The sequence below is a fragment of the Aspergillus welwitschiae genome (genome assembly GCF_003344945.1).
Source record: "Aspergillus welwitschiae strain CBS 139.54b unplaced genomic scaffold BDQ94scaffold_15, whole genome shotgun sequence".
NCBI classification, from domain to species: Eukaryota; Fungi; Ascomycota; class Eurotiomycetes; order Eurotiales; family Aspergillaceae; genus Aspergillus; species Aspergillus welwitschiae.
The window spans coordinates 199,785-219,042 of NW_020798709.1; the positions used below are offsets into that span (position 1 = coordinate 199,785).

Below are 19,258 nucleotides of genomic sequence, written 5' to 3' on the forward strand. Positions count from 1 at the left end.
AACAGAGAACCATAAGAGATAATTGACAAGGCAAGATAAAGAGAGATAGAGGAGAATTTTGGACTTCCGATGGTGCAATACATTAATCTATATATCTAGCTAATCTATCATCTATCATTACCACCACATACCCATCTACCCTCTATCCCCAAATCTACTCCTTCCTTCCCAACTTCCCCCTCAGCCTCGCGCCAAACAAGTAAAACACATACGGAATGAACACCATTCCCACCCCAATAAACGCCAACAACCACGACGCCCACTGCAACCCCAACCGATCATACATCTGGGTAATGAACAGCGGGAATGCCGCACCTCCCCCGGATCTCAAGAAAACCTTCGCAGCCAGCGCCGAAGCCGCATACTTCTGATAACTATCAATGATGTAGTTATTGACCGCATAATAGCACAGCACCATGCCAAACCCAAACGCAATTCCCGACGAGGCCGGCCCAACCCAGATGATATGTTTATAGGACGTAGCACCCAGGATAAACAGGGAGATAGGCACGAACGGCGCGCCAATCAGCGCACCAATGAGTCTATCTTCCGGGGTTGGCGAACGAGAGAGACATATCCGGTGGAAGTGTTTCTCGACAAGTGGAGTAAAGAGGAGGGAGAAGCCCGCGCCGATGAGAATAGGGATGAACATCAGACCGATCTGGCCGTCGTTGTAGTTGTACAGTTTTCCGAAGATGACCGGGTAGGCGAAGAAGAAGGCGTAGAGCATGCTGTAGATGAGCACAATGTACATGCACATGAGGTCGAGGACGGGTTCGGTGAGGATCATGGTGATAGGGCGGATGAGACTGGTGCGGATGATATCGTGCAGAGTGAGTTTGTGTTTCTCCTGCTCGGTGATGATGTTGGGGTTTCCGGTCTCTTTGCGGAGACGGGCGGCGCGGCGTTTCAAGATCACGGGGGCATAGGTTTCTGGGATGAGACCGACGAGGATCATTATGACGCCGCAGAAGGCCATGTTGGTCCAGAAGAAGAGGTCGAGACGGTGGGAGCCGACGGTGATCCAGCCGCAGACGATGGGGCCGATGACGGGTCCGCAGTAAGGGGCAGCGGCGAAGAAGGCGATGGCCATGCCGCGGTCTTCGAGGTTCCAAATGTCGGCGATGGTGCCGCCGGCGAGAGAGAGGCCGGAGCTGGAGAAGACGCCGCAGAGGAAGCGGCAGACGAGGAGGCCGCCGATGTTGGGAGAGAGGGCGCAGGGGATGTTGAAGATGGTGTAGAGGGCGAGGGAGATGATGTAGACGGGACGGCGGCCGATGATCTCGGAGAGAGGCGACCAGAGGAGAGGGCCGACTGCGAAGCCGCAGACCATGATGGAGCAGGTGAGCGTTGCGACTTCGAGAGAAACGTGGTATTTCTCTTCGATGAGGCCGAGGCCGCCGGTGACGATGGAGGAGCCGTAGGCGATGCAGACGACGAGAAGGGAGGCGATCATTGTGACGTACCAGCGGTACGTGCGGGACCAGTTGAAGGGGTTTTCGGGATCATTGATGGTGAAGGTCACAAATTCTGCTGGCTCTTTGGCTTTTTCGATGTCGGAGCTGGATGTGTGATGTGAGTATGTGCGGGAGCGCATCTGTTCGAGCGTTCTTTCGGGGACAAGGCCAGTGTTGGTCTCGACGGTATATTCCTCTGGGAAAACGGGGTTTTCTTCTCGTCCGACATCGGGGTAGTTGTAGTCTGTTGGAGGTGCTTTTTCTGATATCCCGCGGTTCTCGAGGGATTGTCTTGTTTCTGTCCTGTATAGGGCACGATGGGACTGGCCGTTGGCCGGGTCTGGTGTTGATGACATGATGTGATTATGATTATGTCTAAGTAGTAAGGTAGATGTAGTGATCTATTGCTGTTGTGCTGATGCTGATGGTATCCAATGTTGGAACTGTAGGGCTTTATATACTACAGTTGATGATGCCATACATACGGCAGGCCGACCCATCTCCGATGCCGAGCTATCGCCGGTGCCGCCATTGGGCTGATACAGTTTTACGGACCTGATAAACAGGTTAGCTACAATCAAAGTGAGAAATTTTCTTTTTCTTCAAACTCTTACAATGACTCAGAACTTTCAAGTGACTGTATAGCTAACTAGTCAGGGGCAACCCAGATAATCTAGATTGCATCTGTGATACCGGAGCCGCAGCTGTGCCTGTCACACCACAGCTGAACTGCCCGGACATCTTCACAAACACTGTTTCACAACAGAGAGTACAACAGAGAACTTCTCCGGAAATCCAGAACTGGGATTGCATTGTCGAGTAACTGCATACAAGCAGTTGTACGATCACATCCAATGTTCCACGGCACGAAGCTCCGAGTCAATCTTCACTGCAGGAACACTATTGCATCGAAACACGTCATCTGACAGCTGAAAATAAGAAAAATCTGCAGTTCCATCAGATCAACCAGGGTCGAGACGGGATGCTTAATCGCGCAACAAGCAGATCCTGGTTACAGCATTCCAGAATGTGGCTGATAACCAACTTGCGTCAATCGGCATCTCGGAGATGGCTCGGTGCCGAGTAATCCCCGACGGGCCAGCCCATAGACAGACTGACCAAACTCGAGAAATCTCCGAACAGAATCCTGCAAGGAGCGAAAACCGGCCTAGATCTGAGTATATAACTGGTTGAACCTGAAACCGGGAATTGAAGTACGGGTTGAATACATCCTATTATCGGCATGCCACCACAATAAGGCCGATGGCCCAAGTTGTGGGCGGTTATAGCATGTTATCTACTAGTTAGTGGATAATAGTTACTAAGTTATATAGAAATATCGAATTGACATCATAAATACAATGGTGAAACTACCCTCCGGACCTTTAACAGTGATATATAAGCATAGAAATTTATACTCAATATTTCCTCATAATTATAGCAAGTAGCTAGTAATCCTCGGATATATCACTGATATATAATTACTCGCTACGGTCATGACAAGACGGGCTTCTCGCATGCGAAAAGGTATATCTGATATCATCCCAATGGACTTTTCCTACGAAAAATGTGTCTGAGCCTACCTATGTAGGGGAAGAGGTATCTTATGCTTGGATTCCATCACAGCAATTCAAACCTTAACTAGAAGATGCGGACCAGTGATAACAATTCGAGCCCCCACCAAAGCCAACGCCCCAACCATTAAAGCAGCTCCAGCCCAGAGTTGAGCGGGTAAATAACTATCATCTCCAGACTGCGCAATCAAAGCGCCCGCCACCGAAGGTCCCGTCAAGGGCCCGAAGCTGATCATGGCAAGTGCCATTCCCACCCGAGTGCCTATCTTATCCAGGTCCTTCGTCAAAGATGGCACCGTGCCAGCAAAAAGACCCATGGCTGCCGCGGAAGCAAGACCATAAAACACCGCGAAGATATACAAGCCAGCGACATTGTGAACGCCCGCCCAACAGAACATCAAAACCCCGCATATGCTGACCCACGGAATCAAGCAGTTTAGTGGCCCCAGGTACCGATCCGCGAGATATCCACAGGGTGCTCGGATTGGGATTCCGAGTACATTGATCACGATAACTAAATTGACGCCTGCGCGGGCGGAAAGACCTAGTCGGTCGGTCGCGTAAACTTGGATCTGGGTTTTGTTGGTTTTTATCTGCTTGGTGGGTTGACTGAGGAGAGGATGCCTTAGGAGAATGAGATGGGGTAGGATGTGCGACATACATAGAAGAACGCGAAATAGAGGGTCCAGTAGAGGAGAAAGACCCCAAGAGTGAAAAGCATATAAGCTGGCTCAGTGAATGCTCCCCATTCGATCAAGGGACCCGACTTGCGTGGCGGCAGTCGAGGACGTAGTAGGGCAAGGATAATCAGGAGCATGACAAAGACGACTAGACCCATGCACCGGACAGCCCACGGAAAACCTTCCAAAAGGGAGGAGGATCAGGATGGAGTCCGGATGGATCACGCCAACAGATTACATGGTGGTCTCACCTATCCTTGGAGACAGGAACTGAATCATAGCTGGAAAGATAATCCCCCCTGTACTGGTTCCGGTGGCAGCAGCCGTGACGGCGAACACACGGCGTCGGACAAAGTACGTGGAAACGAGAGTCACACTAGGCAACCACATAAGTCCCTGGCCGATACCAATGCAGAGCCCCTGGGAGAGAAATAGTTGCCAATAGACCCTTGCTAGGCTGGTCATGAAGGTTCCAAGTAACAACAAAAATGCGCCAATGCCGACGACAAGCCGAGCTTGTCCGGCATCCGTCGCGCGCCCGGAGAGAGGGGACATGAATAGGAGACAGAAGACCTGGAAGCCACCGATCCACGAAATATCGGACGAGGTTTGCGGTAGAGTGACTTCATAATGGTCTTGGAAGACGCCAAAGCTGGCTGCATAGCCCCATGTTACCGCAACCACTAAGTGGCCGGAGACTACTTGGGCCCAGGCGTGAAATCCACCGTCGGGAGGGGGTGGGAGTGTGCCAGCGGTGGACATTTATTGAGTGTTTTATGTCCTGGTCTAGTTTTAGAAACGAACATGGAGTATGCGTAAAGAAGAAAACAGTACGATTCAATGAAATGGAGTAGTGGCTAGAAACGAGAACATAGCAGCAGGGCGAATTTATTATATAAAGTCACTCCATGTATCATAACGAATGGTTGCTTATAAATTATCTAATCTAGCTGCATGCAACTGTACCGCATCTCAATATAATGGTCTAAGATGTCTTGTGTGAGACTGAGTAGTGAATTTTGATTAGCGGACTATTTGTCCAGGAACATCCACGCTTGGGGAGCAAAAGAAATGCCATCCTGACTAGCTGACTTTCAAAATATAGAAGCATCATAGCATGTGCCTGAGCTGGGGCCGATTTCCGATGTACTTGGGGGGTTTAGCGGCAAGGACATGATCCGTGCGAGACTGTTAGTTACTATTGCTTATAACGATCCATTTTCAGAGTAACCGCGCGATCCAGACGATATACAGCGGGAATGAGCCGCCAACCAATGGATTCATAAGATTCCCAGAGCTCGGCATCTACAACCAATCAATCACGCACTCTCCTCGGGTGTTCAACTGGGGACATAGTAGTAGTAAGACCGAACGGTTCCCTTCGGGCGTCGTGGTTCGTACGCCAGCCCGGCCTTGTACCGCAGCACGCCATAGTGCCTTTCCAGGCCACAGCCTCAGCCAAATGAGCGTCGGCCACTTCAAATGTGGGAAACGGGTGCCCACCGAGTGGGCTAGACTCATGGCGTGCCGAGCATCTTTCCGGGCTAATTCAGCTGAAAACAAGGGGTCTTTTTTAAGGTGTCATTTGTTCAAAATTTTGACATAAAACATCTCACGACCATCTCTACGCACCTCTTCAGGCCCCTATGTATACAGCTTTTCATTCCTACGCCCACAGCCTAACCTAACCTCTCACACCCACCCAAACAATCAGTCAATGAAACCAACTAATCACTAGCCTGATACTTAGCCCTATACTCCTCCAACCGCTTCATATCGGCCTCATTGCCCTTCGCCTGCATCAACTTGATCAAATCATCCAGAGTAACAATACTCGTCGTAGGCACACCATACTCCTTACGGATCTGACCCATAGCACTCATTCTGGGCTTATCGTCCTCAACACCGTTCTCGTCCTTGGGTCCGGGCATCTTCTCCAAGCGGTCCAGAGCAACAGTGAATCCGACGACCTTGCCGCCCTCCTTGGCGACCAGGTTCAGGGTCTCGCGCATCGCAGTACCGGCCGTGATGACATCGTCGATCACAAGCACGGTCTTGCCCTTCAGAGCGGCGCCGACAATGTTGCCGCCTTCGCCGTGATCCTTGGCTTCTTTGCGGTTGTAGCTGTAGGACACGCTGCCCCAGGTGGCGGGGTCGATGCGGTTGAGTTCGAGGAGGGTGGCGCACGCGAGGGGGATGCCTTTATATGCGGGGCTGTTTCGGGGGGTTTTGTTAGTTATTTATGGGTTGTTAAGTGGAAGCGGGGTATGGGGGAGAGGGGGGGGTTTTTTACCCGAAGATGACGTCGGGCTTGGGGATGGAAGGGTTCTCAGCGAGGAAGGTGATGATGGTGTGAGCGTATGCGGTGGAGAGGGCGGAGAGGAGAGAGGCGGTGTTGAAGATGCCGGCGTTGAAGAAGTAGGGGGAGTCTGTATACAGTGGTAAGTCTTCCGATTGCGATAATGCCGGTGTTGGAGGGGTGACGCACGGCGACCCGACTTCAGGGTGAAGGTGCCGAAAGTCAGCACGTTGGCCGACAGGCAGGACTCCAGGAAGGCGGTCTTGTAGGCAGGGAGAGCCATTGTGATTGTGTGGGTGTGGAGGGAGTGGTATAGACACGGGGTTGGAGGGGGAAGTTGCGGGGGAATTTGGATGCAATTATTGATTGAGACAAAAAAGTTGGGCTCATTTGGGTGGATGAGGTAAGCACCCCACACTAGCCTGATGCAGTATGTACCAGTATGTTTTAGGAATAGTGTGCGATTATTCTTATCTTATCTCCGACGGTATCGCCGAGGATATATTGCCATTCATGTTGACTACATCTGAGATTATACAGATTCCAATTAAACCCAATCGAAGCCCATTTCACCATTAATATACATTACCATTAACGCCTTCACATAACCCATGAACCACCCATTGAGTCAATGGTATAATCACCTCAAAGTCTGCAAATTCACCATCTCATAATACCGTCCTCTCCTCCTCAACAACTCCTTATGTGTCCCACACTCAATCACCTCTCCCTGCTCTAAGAAATATATCATATCCGCCCGTTGAATCGTACTTAACCGATGCGCCACCGCAATAGTGGTCCTCCCCTTGGCAGCCGCGTCCAGCGCAGCCTGCACCACCTTCTCCGACTCGGAATCCAGCGCGGAAGTCGCCTCGTCCAACAACAGAATGCGCGGGTTCCGAATCAACGCACGCGCTATCGCGATACGCTGTTTCTGTCCACCTGACAACATGCCACCCTTGTTACCAACGAGAGTGTCAAAGCCTTGTCTGTTTCTCAATGAGTAACCGCATACATACCACAAAAGAAGAAAGGGAAAGGGAAGACTTACGGCAACGACATGATGAAATCATAAATATTCGCATCTCTGCACGCCTTGACCACCATATCCTCCGACACATGTTCCTTATCCGTACAACCCAGGAGAATATTCTCCCGAATAGTGCCATGGAACAGCGACGGTTCCTGACTGACCAGCGCCAAATGACTGCGATACGACTTCTTGTCCAACGCTTTGATGTTGCGTCCGTCGATATATATCTCGCCCACCTGCGCTTCATAAAACCGTTCCAACAGGGCAACAATCGTACTCTTGCCACTACCACTCGACCCCACCAGAGCGACATATTGCCCTGGCTTGACGGTGAGGTTCAAGTGGCGTAGAACAGGCTGTTCCAGACGTGTGGGATACCGGAACGACACGTCACGGAATTCAACCTCCCCTTGCATGGAGGCAACGTGGACGGGAGGTCCGTATCGATAGCTATTGATTGCAGAAGTAGTGGGGTTGTTGTTGCGGAAGAGTTTCTTGAACTCCACAGCCGCGTTCTTGGCCTTGCCCATATCAGGGGCGTGAGAGAAGATGGTTCCCGCAGCCTGCGCGCCGAAGATGACTTCACTGAAGCAGACATAAAACTGGAAGAGGGAATAGTCGCCCTTTCCGAGTAAAGTGCCGCCGTACCAGAACCCAAGCGCCATGCATAGGAACGGCAGGGCCTGGGAACTAGCATACAGCGCAGAGGACTTGATGATGGGGAAGATGTCGCTTCTCAGCTGGTTATGGAGTTGTGACTCGTAAGATTGGAGCACCTCCGGCTCCATGGTCAATGAAGCGACCGTGCGGATAGCAGAAGCGGCTTCGCAAGCGGAGCTGGCTGATTTCTGGTATGCTGTTTTAGCGCGACGCTGAATTTTGTCGAGCATCCAGACGCGAATGAAACCGCAGGCGAGGAGGACAGGGACGGCGGAGATGCACACCAGGGCGAGTTTCCAGCCCATTGCTAGGGCCACGACGAGGGAGGCGGCCAGGTTGACAGATACGATGAGGATGGTGCCCAGTGTGACGCCGCTGATACCGGCTAGTTGCTTGGTTTCGGCGCCGAGGGTAGAGGTCAAGGCACCGGTGGTGTTTTCTTCGCGGTCGAAGAAGGAAATGTCTTTGTTCAGCATGACGCGGAAGGCCTGGCTGCGGGCGCGGTAAATCATGCGCTCGGAGCTGTAGGCGAAGAGGGTCCCCTGGAGACTGTAGATGCAGAGGGTGATCATGCCCATCATGAGGAACATCAAGGACCAGAAGTTGGCGTCGTGGCGCAGTTTGTGGTATTCGAAGGGTGGGAGACTCAGGGTGCTGACGGCTTTGGCGAACAGGACGGCTTGAGAGGGCTGGATGCCGCCCGCGACGATGGAGGCACAGAGACCTAGAGACATGATCGGCCATTCGGGGCGATTGAATGATGCAAGAAATTTGAATAGCGACCAGAGAGAGAAAGTCTGCTTGACTTTCGTTGGCAAGGGTGGGATGAACATGGACATTCGGGTGCGGCGGCGTCGGTGTTTGCTGCCAGACTTGAGCCCGACTTCCGAGCCATCGTCGCTTAGTGCGTCCTGGTCTTCCATGGGATAGGTGGCGTAGTCATCCTCGAAGAAGAATGTCATCGACTCGTGCCGCTTCTTGTCCCGCTGTTTGATCTGCTGGGCTTCGACCATGTCGCAGTAGACGCCTCTCCGGTCCATGAGCTCTGCATGTGGCCCCTGCTCTACGATATGGCCGTTGACGAGAACGATGATGTTATGGGCGTCTTTGATAGTAGAGAGGCGATGTGCAATGACAATTGTTGTACGACCCTTGGTGGCTTTATCCAGCGCTGACTGCACGATTTCCTCCGACTTTGCGTCCAGCGCTGAAGTCGCTTCGTCGAGAAGCAGCAGGCGAGGATCCTTGACGACCGCTCGTGCAATGGCAATACGCTGCTTCTGACCACCAGACAGCGAGAAAGACCCGATGTTGGTGTCGTATCGATTCGGAAGAGCCATGATGAAGTCGTGCGCATTGGCCATGCGAGCAGCATCGTGGATCCGCTTGGTGATCTGTGCCTCGGTTTCATTCTCGAAGTCAGAGCCAATCAGCCCGAATTTGATGTTCTCGTAGATGGTGGTGGAGAAGAGTCGAGGCTCTTGAGATACTAGCGAAACTTGCTGTCTCAGCCAGCGAAGGTTCAAATTTTGCAAATCATGTCCATCAAGAGTGATTCGTCCAGCCACAGGATTGTAGAACCGCTCGATCAACCCGATGACCGTACTTTTGCCGGATCCCGAGGGCCCGACGAATGCCGTAGTCTTGCCGGCTGGAATGTAGACATTCAAGTCATTGGCGACAATGACCTCGGGCCGCGATGGGTACACGTGTCTGATGTTCTGCAAGACAATGTTGCCCTTGATGTGGCCCAGCTTCAGGCCCTGATCCGAGGATGCATCCAAGGGCGATGGCCTGTCGATGGTACTGTACAGCTTAGATGCCGCAGCCACTGCATTCGAGATGGCCTGGGTGTTTGGAGCAACGTTCCCCAAATGGTACGATCCAAGCATAATGGACATGAGGATGGTGAGAATATCACCCGCCTGGACACCGCTATCTCCATGCACAAGGAATATACTCCCACGCCAGAAGCCCAATCCATAATTCAAATGGATGCAGGAGAGCAGCGCACCGACCATGATGGCAAAGGTAATCTGCGCTTTTCGGGCGGGCCCCTCAGACTCTAACAGATGAGCATCATACTTGGCAGCCAGCACATTCTGAGCATCAAAGGCCACAACTGTTCTAACAGAATCAAGGATATCTTCGGCAAAGCTACCGCAACGACCTTGGCAGTCGAGCGATCTCTTGCTATAAACCATGGTGAACATGGACCCTCCGCCCATGATAACCAGCAGGGCAATAAGGGTGGCACTACAGATCAAGGCCAACTTCCAGAACTTGATGTAGGCGATGATGAATGCTGTAGCAAAGGTGGATAATCCCGTCAGCGCCAGGCCGACTTTCTCGGAGATTCCATCCTGTATCAAGTTTGTGTCTGCCGTGATGCGGGTGGTGATTTCACCGGCTCCCAGGGTATCGAAGAAAGCGATGTTCTGGCGCAGAATGGCGCGCAGGTATTCCACGCGGATGCGCTGAACGACATGGTCACCGGTGTAGATGAAGCCCGCGGTCGCGATGTAGATGGTTAGGAACTCGGCGACGGCAAGGTAGATAAAGTAGACGACGTATCGGTTGAGTTCGTTATGGAAGTGCTCGTAGGTGATGGTGCCTGCGACGATGTCTTGGAAGGTTGAAGTGAGGTTGCCAAAGAGGACCTGTGATGGTTAGGACATTCGCTGGAATTGCAGGATGGATATGCTCACAGTGAACAAAGGTAGAGCAGCTCCTCCGGCTATGGATGCGGCCGAGCTGAGAATGATGAGGAATATGTCCCAGCGACTGGCATACCGGTAGATACCAAAGAAGCCCGGCTCGGATGCGGGCGCATTCACTTGCTTGTCGAGAATCTCCTTCTCGACGTCGGACAGGGAGATGGCGGTGCTATCTGTGCCTGGTGACTATTGTTGTGTGTCAGTCGTACAGTGGTTTTGGAAAGCATGAGATAACACTCACCATAGGAAGTTCTTCCAGGCAAATGTCCTCCTTCCACTTCATAATGTCGACAGATGGTGACTACCATGCATGCGCCATCAAGTTAACATTACTATTAGTACAGCAGTAGCAAGCAAAACAACAGAGCAGCAAACAAAAGATGACACAACGATCGGACTAGTCACAGCTCAACAGAAATGCCCAGTCCAAAGTCAATCGGAAAGAAACCACATGCAATCTATCCCTCACATGAACAGAAACAAGCCATAGAATCTCCAAGAAAACCAGAAAGCAAGGCAGGAGAACCCCCTATACTTGAAACCTCAGAAATGGCAAACACAGCCCGAAATGAACCGCAGCGAATCCCACGGAACCCCAGCAGATCACGACCATCCTTATTCGCATTTTCACCCATTCATCGGCGCACAAGTTCGTAGTAAACTTGCAGGAACTCTAATCATCAGAAGACCAAAGATGGGTTAACCAGGGACATGGCCCGTGTGGGAACCAGCGTTTCAAGCCGAACGGGATCGTCAGGCACAAGGCGAGGAACCCAATATTAGGGCTCCGAGATAACCATGTGTTGCTGCACCCAAGCTTGAAACCTCAACGTTTTCAGCCGCAGATCCGTATGGCGGATATTACAACCCCTCTGTCAATTCTACCGCCCTTGGCTACTGGTGCGTGCTTGTTTCGGGGCGTTGGCTCGGGCGCACACTCGTGAAACCGGGGTTGAGCGAGGACCGGTGTGAGTTGCCTCAAAATTGGGTCCCGCGCCGCCGTTTGAAGTCGTTGACTGGCAGATGCCATTGGACCCTGTATGGGCTGGTCTAAGCATATTTCTGAACTAGCTTAGCTGAATTACTAAAATTACTAAGTTCTTTAAAAGAAGCCTCGGTTTGATTGATCAAATTCCTCGGATGAAAACTTTAAAAAATTTTCGTTCCTTAATGTATATTGGAAACTATGGTGTTGCACCAAAACTTTAGTCTGGGTATAGCATCGAATCTTAAGTCCACACAGTGTAAATGAAAGAAAGTAAGTGAAGGGGAATGGTTAAAGAAATGAATGGGAAAATCATGTCAAGATGAGGGGAATTCGTGAAAGAAAGAATTAAGTTGGGAATCAAATCAGATAGCCTCTCGCTTCCGGAGCTTCAGCTTCAAATCGGGCACCTCCCAGAAGGCGTAGCAGCGACTCTCCCGCTGCCAGTCCTTAACAGGACCAATGTACTCTGCCTCGTATTCCAGAAAGAACGATGCTAGAGTCAGTTGCATCATCTGTTTCGCAAAATACTTGGCAACGCAGGACCGGCTGCCCACCAAGAAGGGCTGAACAGCCTCCTTTTTGTCGGTGGATTCGGGGTCGGTCCAGCGCTCGGGAATAAATTCATATGGTTCGTTGAAGTATTCGGGATTGTGGTGTAGCGCAAACAGGGATGTGCAAATCTCGGTCTGTGACAGATTGGCTGGTCAGCAAACTCAATTCTTGAGCAGGTCATGTCAGGCCACTTACCCCGGCTGGAATGTAAGTCCCATCAACATAGGCTCCCGGTGAGACGCGCGGGCCTCCCAGTGGCACTGGTGGGTACAGACGGAGGGACTCCGTGATAATGGCGTTCAGGTAGGGTAGATTCGCGGCGACATCTCCAGAAACATCCTCAGGGGAGGCGAACGCCGCCTGCAACTCGCTAATCAGCTTGGCATGGGCCTCGGGGTGTGTCAGAACGAAGTAGATGGTGGCGCAGAGAGCGTTCTGAGTGGTGTGAAAGCCAGCCAGCATGATGGCTGAGAAATTCTCTGCAATTTCATCCACTGGCAGGTCACTGGTGGCGGCTCTCTCCATCACTTCGACCATGATGTCGCGGCGGTTGTGGGACGCAGTCAACTGTCTATAACTTGCATTAGCGTTTGTGTCAAACACACTATTGTGGGATTCCGCTTACTCGTTAATGAGTCTCATCCGAGCCTGCTCTGCACGAGAGCGGACTCCCTTCCGGATCAAGTAGCGCAGCATCATCTTGATCATAGTGGGTACGCCAGATCCAGCAAACTGATCACGAATCGTAGCCCAGAAGAAGATGCGGCTGAGCTGCTCGGTCCAGAAGTACGGCTTTCCTCGCTTCAGACAGCCCAAGGACTTACCAAGGAGCACTTCGGAGACAGTGTCCACAGAGTGGCAATACAGCAGCCGGTTCAGACTAATGGTGTCGGTGCTCTTCAAGGTGGCATTGATGACATCGTGCAGTCGCGAGGTACACTCCAGAACCACATTCGCATGAGCCTGCATGCTGTTCGGAGTCATGGAGGGGTTGAACAGCTTTCGAACGGAAGCATGGTAGACCGGATCGCTGGCTGTGAAGATGTTGCGGCGAGAAATGCCCTTGTAGAAGCCGGTCTTGAGGAAGGTGCTGCCCTTGCCAGATCCGGCGCCGTAGATGTTGCGAAGGCCTTTGATGGTGTTGGTGGTGGCTTGTCCTGGGGCGAACCTAACGACTTTTCCTGCTCGAGGTTAGAAGCTATCAGAGTGCACTGGCCAAGATGAACATACCGTATGATACATGGAGAGAGTTGAAGTAGTGCGCACTCCGTCCAGTGACAAAGTTGAACTTGGTAGCAATCTGAAAGCCGTTAGAGGAAGAAGTAGGTCGAGTCAAGATGATCTGGTCTACATACGCCACAGCAGAAGAGATCGAGGAAAGAGCCCGGAACACCCTTAATGGTAGGACCCTTGGGAAGGAATTTGATCAAAAGAATGAATATCCAAGGGACCTGACAATTAGCCAACGCTCTATTACCAGGTTAATGCAGGACATACAATGACAGCCGCCATGACCGGCAGGGACAGGTTGCTAGGGTTAATCTCGGGCATTTGGCCCGAAGGCAAGGCCATCGCAAACACCATGTTGACGAGTGAAACGAGAGAGTGAAAGTTGGATCTGGGCAAACAGCAGCAGCAGGAGAGTTCAGACTTGGTCTATTTATGATCTGGCCGAGTATCGCCATACGGAGGATGAGAGCAATTGTCGGTTGGGATCCGCTCTGGTTCTCCTTTCTCCATCCTTCTTGCTCAACCATCCAGTCTCCAATGCTGCGACCGCCATGCAGGGCAACAGGGGTATGCCGATGGATGGTTGGGAACTCCGCCAGTGTTTTTTAGTTTACTTCATTTAACCTTGTCGGATCAGGTTCCATTCGCGGTAATTCCTCGGCAACTCGCCGTTATCTGAGGATGATCTGAGGATTGATCGAACCAGCTGATCCTGTTGGAGGGTATGGCCCTCCATGTCGATCCTGATGCGACGTGGAACCATGGATGGAGGGAGACGGTCTGATGGGTTTAGGGTTGGAGCTAAACCCCCAGATTTTGTGGTCGCGTTGCTTGAAACTCCGCCGGCGCCCTTCCCAATTTCCTCAATTTTGGGTGAATTCACAACTCCTCCGCCAAGCACCTCCTATCTCAATTAACCACAAACAATGCGGAGTCAGCAAGTATCACAAGAACATCAGTTTAAAAGGGCCCTTGTCACGGACCCTGAATGTGCCTTAAGTACTGTCAGGGTCCATCTGTTTCACTGCAGTTTCGTCCATCAACCCGTCTCTTGTCATTCGTTCACCCTTTTTTCGAAGCTTCTCTCAATCGTTGTACCTTGAAGTCTTTTTTCTTATTTTATAATTGACTGCTCAACCAGCGGGGCTGGCATTGAGCATACTTCTTTTTCTACTACTATGTCCAAACAACCCACCAAAGTCCTCTTCCTGGCCAACAGTGAACATGGTCAAACGAACATCATCCTGGCAATCACGCACGAGCTCCTCGTCCAAGGAGACGTTGAGGTCCATATTGGCTCATTCCCGGTCCTTGAGCGCCGGGTGGAGAAACTTTTGGCAGACAACGCACATGCTTATGACGAGTCCTTCCGGTCGCGTATTCACTTCCACCCTGTAAGGGGTCCCTCCAACACCGATGTCTTCATCCGCACGGGCAAGCGTGGTGCCTTTCATCCCCCGGGATATCATGGTGCCGTGCTGGGCTTCCAGTCTCTGTGTGAAGACATCTGGGGCTGGACAGAGGAGGAGTATGTCGACATCTACGAGAGCTGTGTCGAGATAATCCAGGATGTCAAGCCATCGACAATTGCAATTGACTTCTTCTTCCTTCAAGGCAGAGATGCTGCTTACAACACAGGCCATACGGCCATCCTGATTAATACAACCTCCCTGAGTCACATCGTACTCGGGATGCAACCCAACTCAGCTGCTCTATGGAAATACCCCCTGTAAGTCTCTTACCCTCTATATGATTAGTCAAATGCTAATAAGGACTAGACCTGGAACTGGCTTCCCCTACCCCATTCCCTGGCATCTCATCCCCCTCAACATCATGGCTGTCCTCAAGACGGCTAAGATGTACCACGGCAGTGGGCGACGTCGGGAGATCCGTGAATGGCGCATCAAGCACAAGATCCACGGCCGCTTTCCGTTTGCCGATGCTTGGCGTCCGGATAGATACCATATCTCTCCAGGATTGAAGGAGCTGGACTGGCCATTCACCAAGATGCCAGAAAACATCCTCCCTGCCGGTCCGATCCTGCTCCCCACCGCTTCCGTCGAGAAGCAGGACCCTCAAATGCACATGTGGTTGAAGCAGGCCCCAACCATTCTCGTTAATCTCGGAACCTTGTATGCACCTGATCCCAAGGTCGCTGAGGAGATTGCAACTGGCCTGAAGGGGTTCCTCAATGCCTGGAAGGGCGAGAAGGTGCAGATCCTATGGAAGCTGCCCAAACACCCACACGATGAAGACGACATCTACAGCCGTTCTATCGAGCCGCTCAAGAAAGAGACTGATGAGGGAAGCGTGCTAATCCGCCCATGGTTCGAGGTTGAGCCCATGGCCATGTTGCAGACGGGCCAGATTGTCTGTTCTGTCCACCACGGCGGTGCCAACTCGTGGTACGAAGCTATTCAGTGAGCCACCCCTTTTATCCATGATCTAGACTGCATACTAACTCTTCCAGAAATGGTGTCCCCCACATCGTCCTTCCAGCTTGGCAGGACTGCTACGAGAACGCTGCTCGAGCCGAATGGCTAGGCATTGGAGTGTATGGCAACAAGAGCCGGGCTCCCAACATCAGTGCCAAAGAGCTGAGCAAGGCTCTGCTGAAGGTGATGAGCAACCGCTCCTACAAGGAAAAGGCAACAGAAATTGCCAAACTCTGCAAGAAAGAGGGCCGCGTTGCCGCAGCAGAAAAGATTGCAGAGTTAGCACGTAACCCGGAGAAGGCGACAGCGATCCACATTCCCGAAGCCGACCCAGAAAATCAGCCACCACTGTACGAGATCAAGAATCGTGCAGGCATGACACTCCAAACTGCGCAGATGCCCAAAACCGAAGGCAAAGGCGCATCCAAGTAAGCCCTCCCGTCTCTCAAACAATCGCATCCGTCTAACCTATCCAACAGACCCTTCCTAACCGACGTTGTCGAATCCGCCCTCATGACTCTCCTCTGCACCACCTGGTTCCACCTCCCTCTACTGGGCTACTCGCTCCTGCTGGTCCCCCGTCTCCGCCTGATTGTCCTCCTCTACATTATTTACGTCAAATATTTCTCTAAGGCCCACAAATCTGGCACATTGCCCTATCGCAACGATGCCTTCCGCGCCTCCTTCATCTGGAAAACCTTCGCCTCCTACTTCCCCCTCACCCTCTACCGTTCTGCTCCCCTTTCGCCAAGAAGGAAATACATCTTCGGCTACCACCCGCACGGTATTGCCCTGCGCGGGGCAATGGGTGCTTTTGCAGCCGACGGCGTCGGCTTCTCCTCCCTCTTCCCGGGGCTCACCAATACCCTCCTTATAAAAGATGACTGCTTCTACCAGCCCTTCCAGCGAGAATACCTTCTTGCCACGGGAGCAAGTGGCGTTTCTCGCACCTCATGCATCAAGCACCTCACCCGCGGTGGTCACGATGAGCGAGGAATGGGTCGTTCCATTGCCATCACTGTCGGCGGGAGCCGCGAGTATAACATCGCCAAGCCAGGCACTATGGGGATCGTGATCAAGATCCGCAAGGGGTTTGTACGCGTTGCGGTCGAGACAGGGGCGGATTTAGTCCCTGTCATTGCGTTCGGCGAGAACGAGCTGTTTGACTTGATTGATACGAAGTCATCGTCGGCGCTGGGGTTAGTGGCGAGAGTGTGGGAGTTTGTGGTGGGTCATAGGGTTGCGTTCTCAAAGGGCAGATTTGGGTTGTTTTGTCCGTATAGGAAACCGCTTAATGTTGTCGTGGGCAAGCCGATTGAGGTCGTGCAGCAGAGGTGGGATATGGATGAGAAGTATGTTGATAAGTTGCATGAGACGTATGTGCAGGAGTTGACGAGGCTGTGGGATGATTGGAAGGAGACATTTGGGGTGGAGAGGGATGTGAGGTTTGAGATTGTGGAGTGATCTTGCTTTTTTCGCTCTACCCGTTAATTCATTCTATGTTGATGTTTGTGGCTGGCTGGCTGGCTGGGTTGGGATTGCGGTAGTATATTTATTGCTTTGATACCTTTTGACACCTTATTTGTCTGATATGGGACTTGAACACATAATGTTTGCAAATGCAAATAAGATACCTGAGTTTGCTTAATTTCTATGAGCATCTGTGTCTCTTCACACAACCCACCTTTACCTTTTTCAAGTCCCTATCGAGCATAAGTAAATCTAAAGCTACTACCCACCTTAGAAATCGGAGTCTTGCTAAAGTACGAAGCCATTATAGAAAGCTGTGATACTGGTGAAGATAGTAACATTAGTAAAGACAGCAAATTGGTGGAACTGGATCTGACTTCGGCCCGACCCTGAAGAAGCATGGCGAGCTCATCAGTCATGGTGTTCTATCTCCTGCGAAGCCTTTATTCCCCTGCTAGGTACTGACGTCACCCACCTTGACCGCAATCCTCGTCCGCCGTAGAGTTGCATAGACCCTGCATTACTCTAGACGCTTATGTGCATCGTGGATGATTTCACTCTGAATATGATTCGTACAAGGTCAAGTCTAAGGCGTTCAGCCTAATGGCGGGGCTTGGAAACTAAATCCGGCCCTAACAAGGACTCTACCAATTGGCTGTCCGGGTAGACAGTACTACCTGTTTAGATCGAAGGCTATCCAAGCTAAGGGTGGGGTTTAATTAATGTAATCCCACTAAAAGATATATAAGACAAAAGAAACTGACTCACGCTGAAGATTTCGATCTCATCGTTTCAGCTGCTCTCTGCTCATCAGAATCATGGCCGGACAGCAACTCACCTGGCTTGTTACCGGCTGCTCCTCTGGCCTAGGGGAGGCCTTGGTGCGGGCTATTCTGGATAAGGTGGGTATCTCTATACCTAAAGACACTGCGACAAAGGGGACATATGATGAGCTAAATGATTGTGATAGGGAGACAAAGTCATCGCCACAGCCCGCGGCAGCAAAGGCGTCAGCGGAACCGACCGTCTCTCCTCCCTCAAAGATGCCGGTGCAGCGGTCTACGAACTCGACATGGCATCCCCAGAAGAAGAGATCAAGCGACAAGCTCAAGACATCTGGGACAAGTACGGACCGATAGATGTCCTAGTCAACAACGCAGGGTACATCGACATATCCACCTTCGAAGAGATGACGTACGTCCCTACACTCTCCATCCCACCAATACTCCCAACTAATAGAATCACAGCGACGACTTCCTCCTCAACTCCCTCCGCATCAACGCTCTCGGCCCCTTCACCCTCACTCGCGCCCTTCTCCCTCACATGCGCGCCCGCAAAACCGGAACCATCCTTTTCTCCGGCTCCGTAGGCACCTACTACGGCGTTCCCTGTGGGGGGCCCTACGTAGGCCCCAAGGGGCTGATTGAGGGTATGGTGCCGGCTTTCGCGATGGAAGTGGCTCCGTTTAATATCCGGGTGTCGATATTGACGTACGGGCATTTCCGTACGCAGGTCATGGCGGCCGGGGTGATTCAGGACCGGAATCCGACTCGGCTGCCGGAATACGAGACGTTAAATCAAGAGGTTTATGATGGCTGTTTGGATTGGAATGGCAATCAGCCGGGGGATCCGAGGAAGGGTGCTGAGTTGGTGGTAGAGGCTGTGAAAGGGGAGGGGAGATGTAAGGGGATGGAGTTGCCATTGAGGTTGCCGTTGGGGTCGGATACGTTTGGGATTGTGAGGAATAGTTGTGAGGAGTTGTTGAAGGTGTGGGATGAGTGGGATGGGATTACGTCGAAGACGGATATTGAGTAGGGTTGGTGTAGTTGTTTGAGGGAATGTGGGAACTCGTCTGTTGTGATAGATCTTTACTACAACCTGATAGCTGTGTGACTTCTCTTATATACCTGACAATGTGATGGTCTGTTCAAGGGGTTACGGAACTTCATATATGACTGAGACTGAGGTAACGGAGGAGTAAGATGGGGGAAAGGCGAGGCTGAATATAATTAAATACTTTAACTGAACGCAGCAAGGCAAGTAAGATCCGAAATCACTACCTAGTGAGGGCATACTGACCATCTGACTGAAAATACCAGCGGAGGCCTCAGGCTTCAGCCTATAAAACCCACAATATTCCTCCTTCTTTTCTTCATCCTCTTC

The 19,258-nt window shown here is 51.7% G+C and overlaps 7 protein-coding genes across 7 annotated transcripts; 2 read left to right on the forward strand and 5 right to left on the reverse strand.

The window, feature by feature from the left end:
• Positions 1–101: 101 nt before the first annotated feature.
• On the reverse strand, positions 102–1,873 carry BDQ94DRAFT_143219 (MFS transporter). The gene has a single exon (XM_026766190.1). The coding sequence runs from the start codon at positions 1,811–1,813 to the stop codon at positions 155–157; it is 1,659 nt and encodes a 552-aa protein (XP_026626529.1). The 5' UTR covers positions 1,814–1,873; the 3' UTR covers positions 102–154.
• Positions 1,874–3,087: 1,214 nt separating this feature from the next.
• BDQ94DRAFT_159321 (MFS monocarboxylate transporter) lies at positions 3,088–4,473 on the reverse strand (the record flags this gene model as incomplete). The annotated part of the gene is made up of 3 exons (XM_026769061.1): positions 3,088–3,603; positions 3,693–3,892; positions 3,963–4,473. 3 exons carry the CDS (start codon positions 4,471–4,473, stop codon positions 3,088–3,090), a joined length of 1,227 nt encoding a protein of 408 aa, XP_026626530.1.
• An 862-nt stretch (positions 4,474–5,335) lies between these two features.
• BDQ94DRAFT_30283 (orotate phosphoribosyltransferase) lies at positions 5,336–6,360 on the reverse strand. Its single transcript, XM_026775448.1, has 3 exons — positions 6,200–6,360; positions 6,005–6,140; positions 5,336–5,925 (listed from the first exon to the last, which is right to left on the reverse strand). The coding sequence occupies exons 1-3, from the start codon at positions 6,291–6,293 to the stop codon at positions 5,439–5,441; spliced, it is 717 nt and encodes a 238-aa protein (XP_026626531.1). The 5' UTR covers positions 6,294–6,360; the 3' UTR covers positions 5,336–5,438.
• Positions 6,361–6,650: 290 nt separating this feature from the next.
• On the reverse strand, positions 6,651–10,703 carry BDQ94DRAFT_170136 (putative ABC multidrug transporter; the record flags this gene model as incomplete). Its single annotated transcript, XM_026771420.1, has 4 exons — positions 6,651–6,999; positions 7,062–10,363; positions 10,412–10,606; positions 10,662–10,703. 4 exons carry the CDS (start codon positions 10,701–10,703, stop codon positions 6,651–6,653), a joined length of 3,888 nt encoding a protein of 1,295 aa, XP_026626532.1.
• A 1,067-nt stretch (positions 10,704–11,770) lies between these two features.
• On the reverse strand, positions 11,771–13,544 carry BDQ94DRAFT_159324 (cytochrome P450; the record flags this gene model as incomplete). Its single annotated transcript, XM_026769062.1, has 6 exons — positions 11,771–12,094; positions 12,156–12,531; positions 12,586–13,141; positions 13,191–13,260; positions 13,316–13,411; positions 13,458–13,544. The coding sequence occupies 6 exons, from the start codon at positions 13,542–13,544 to the stop codon at positions 11,771–11,773; spliced, it is 1,509 nt and encodes a 502-aa protein (XP_026626533.1).
• An 824-nt stretch (positions 13,545–14,368) lies between these two features.
• On the forward strand, positions 14,369–17,089 carry BDQ94DRAFT_170138 (Diacylglycerol acyltransferase family; the record flags this gene model as incomplete). The annotated part of the gene is made up of 4 exons (XM_026771421.1): positions 14,369–14,919; positions 14,969–15,610; positions 15,661–16,053; positions 16,105–17,089. 4 exons carry the CDS (start codon positions 14,369–14,371, stop codon positions 17,087–17,089), a joined length of 2,571 nt encoding a protein of 856 aa, XP_026626534.1.
• Positions 17,090–17,913: 824 nt separating this feature from the next.
• BDQ94DRAFT_170139 (SDR family oxidoreductase) lies at positions 17,914–18,910 on the forward strand (the record flags this gene model as incomplete). The annotated part of the gene is made up of 3 exons (XM_026771422.1): positions 17,914–17,997; positions 18,066–18,289; positions 18,343–18,910. 3 exons carry the CDS (start codon positions 17,914–17,916, stop codon positions 18,908–18,910), a joined length of 876 nt encoding a protein of 291 aa, XP_026626535.1.
• Positions 18,911–19,258: the final 348 nt, after the last annotated feature.

Excerpts from the sequence above, each read along its gene's own strand:
- BDQ94DRAFT_143219 (XM_026766190.1), bottom strand. The coding sequence starts at position 1,813 with ATGTCATCAACACCAGACCCGGCCAACGGCCAGTCCCATCGTGCCCTA.
- BDQ94DRAFT_30283 (XM_026775448.1), bottom strand. The coding sequence starts at position 6,293 with ATGGCTCTCCCTGCCTACAAGACCGCCTTCCTGGAGTCCTGCCTGTCG. Across the intron at positions 6,141-6,199 it reads CACCCTGAAGTCGGGTCGCC|ACTCCCCCTACTTCTTCAAC; the intron begins GTGCGTCACCCC and ends CACTGTATACAG. Across the intron at positions 5,926-6,004 it reads AAGCCCGACGTCATCTTCGG|CCCCGCATATAAAGGCATCC; the intron begins GTAAAAAACCCC and ends CCCCCGAAACAG.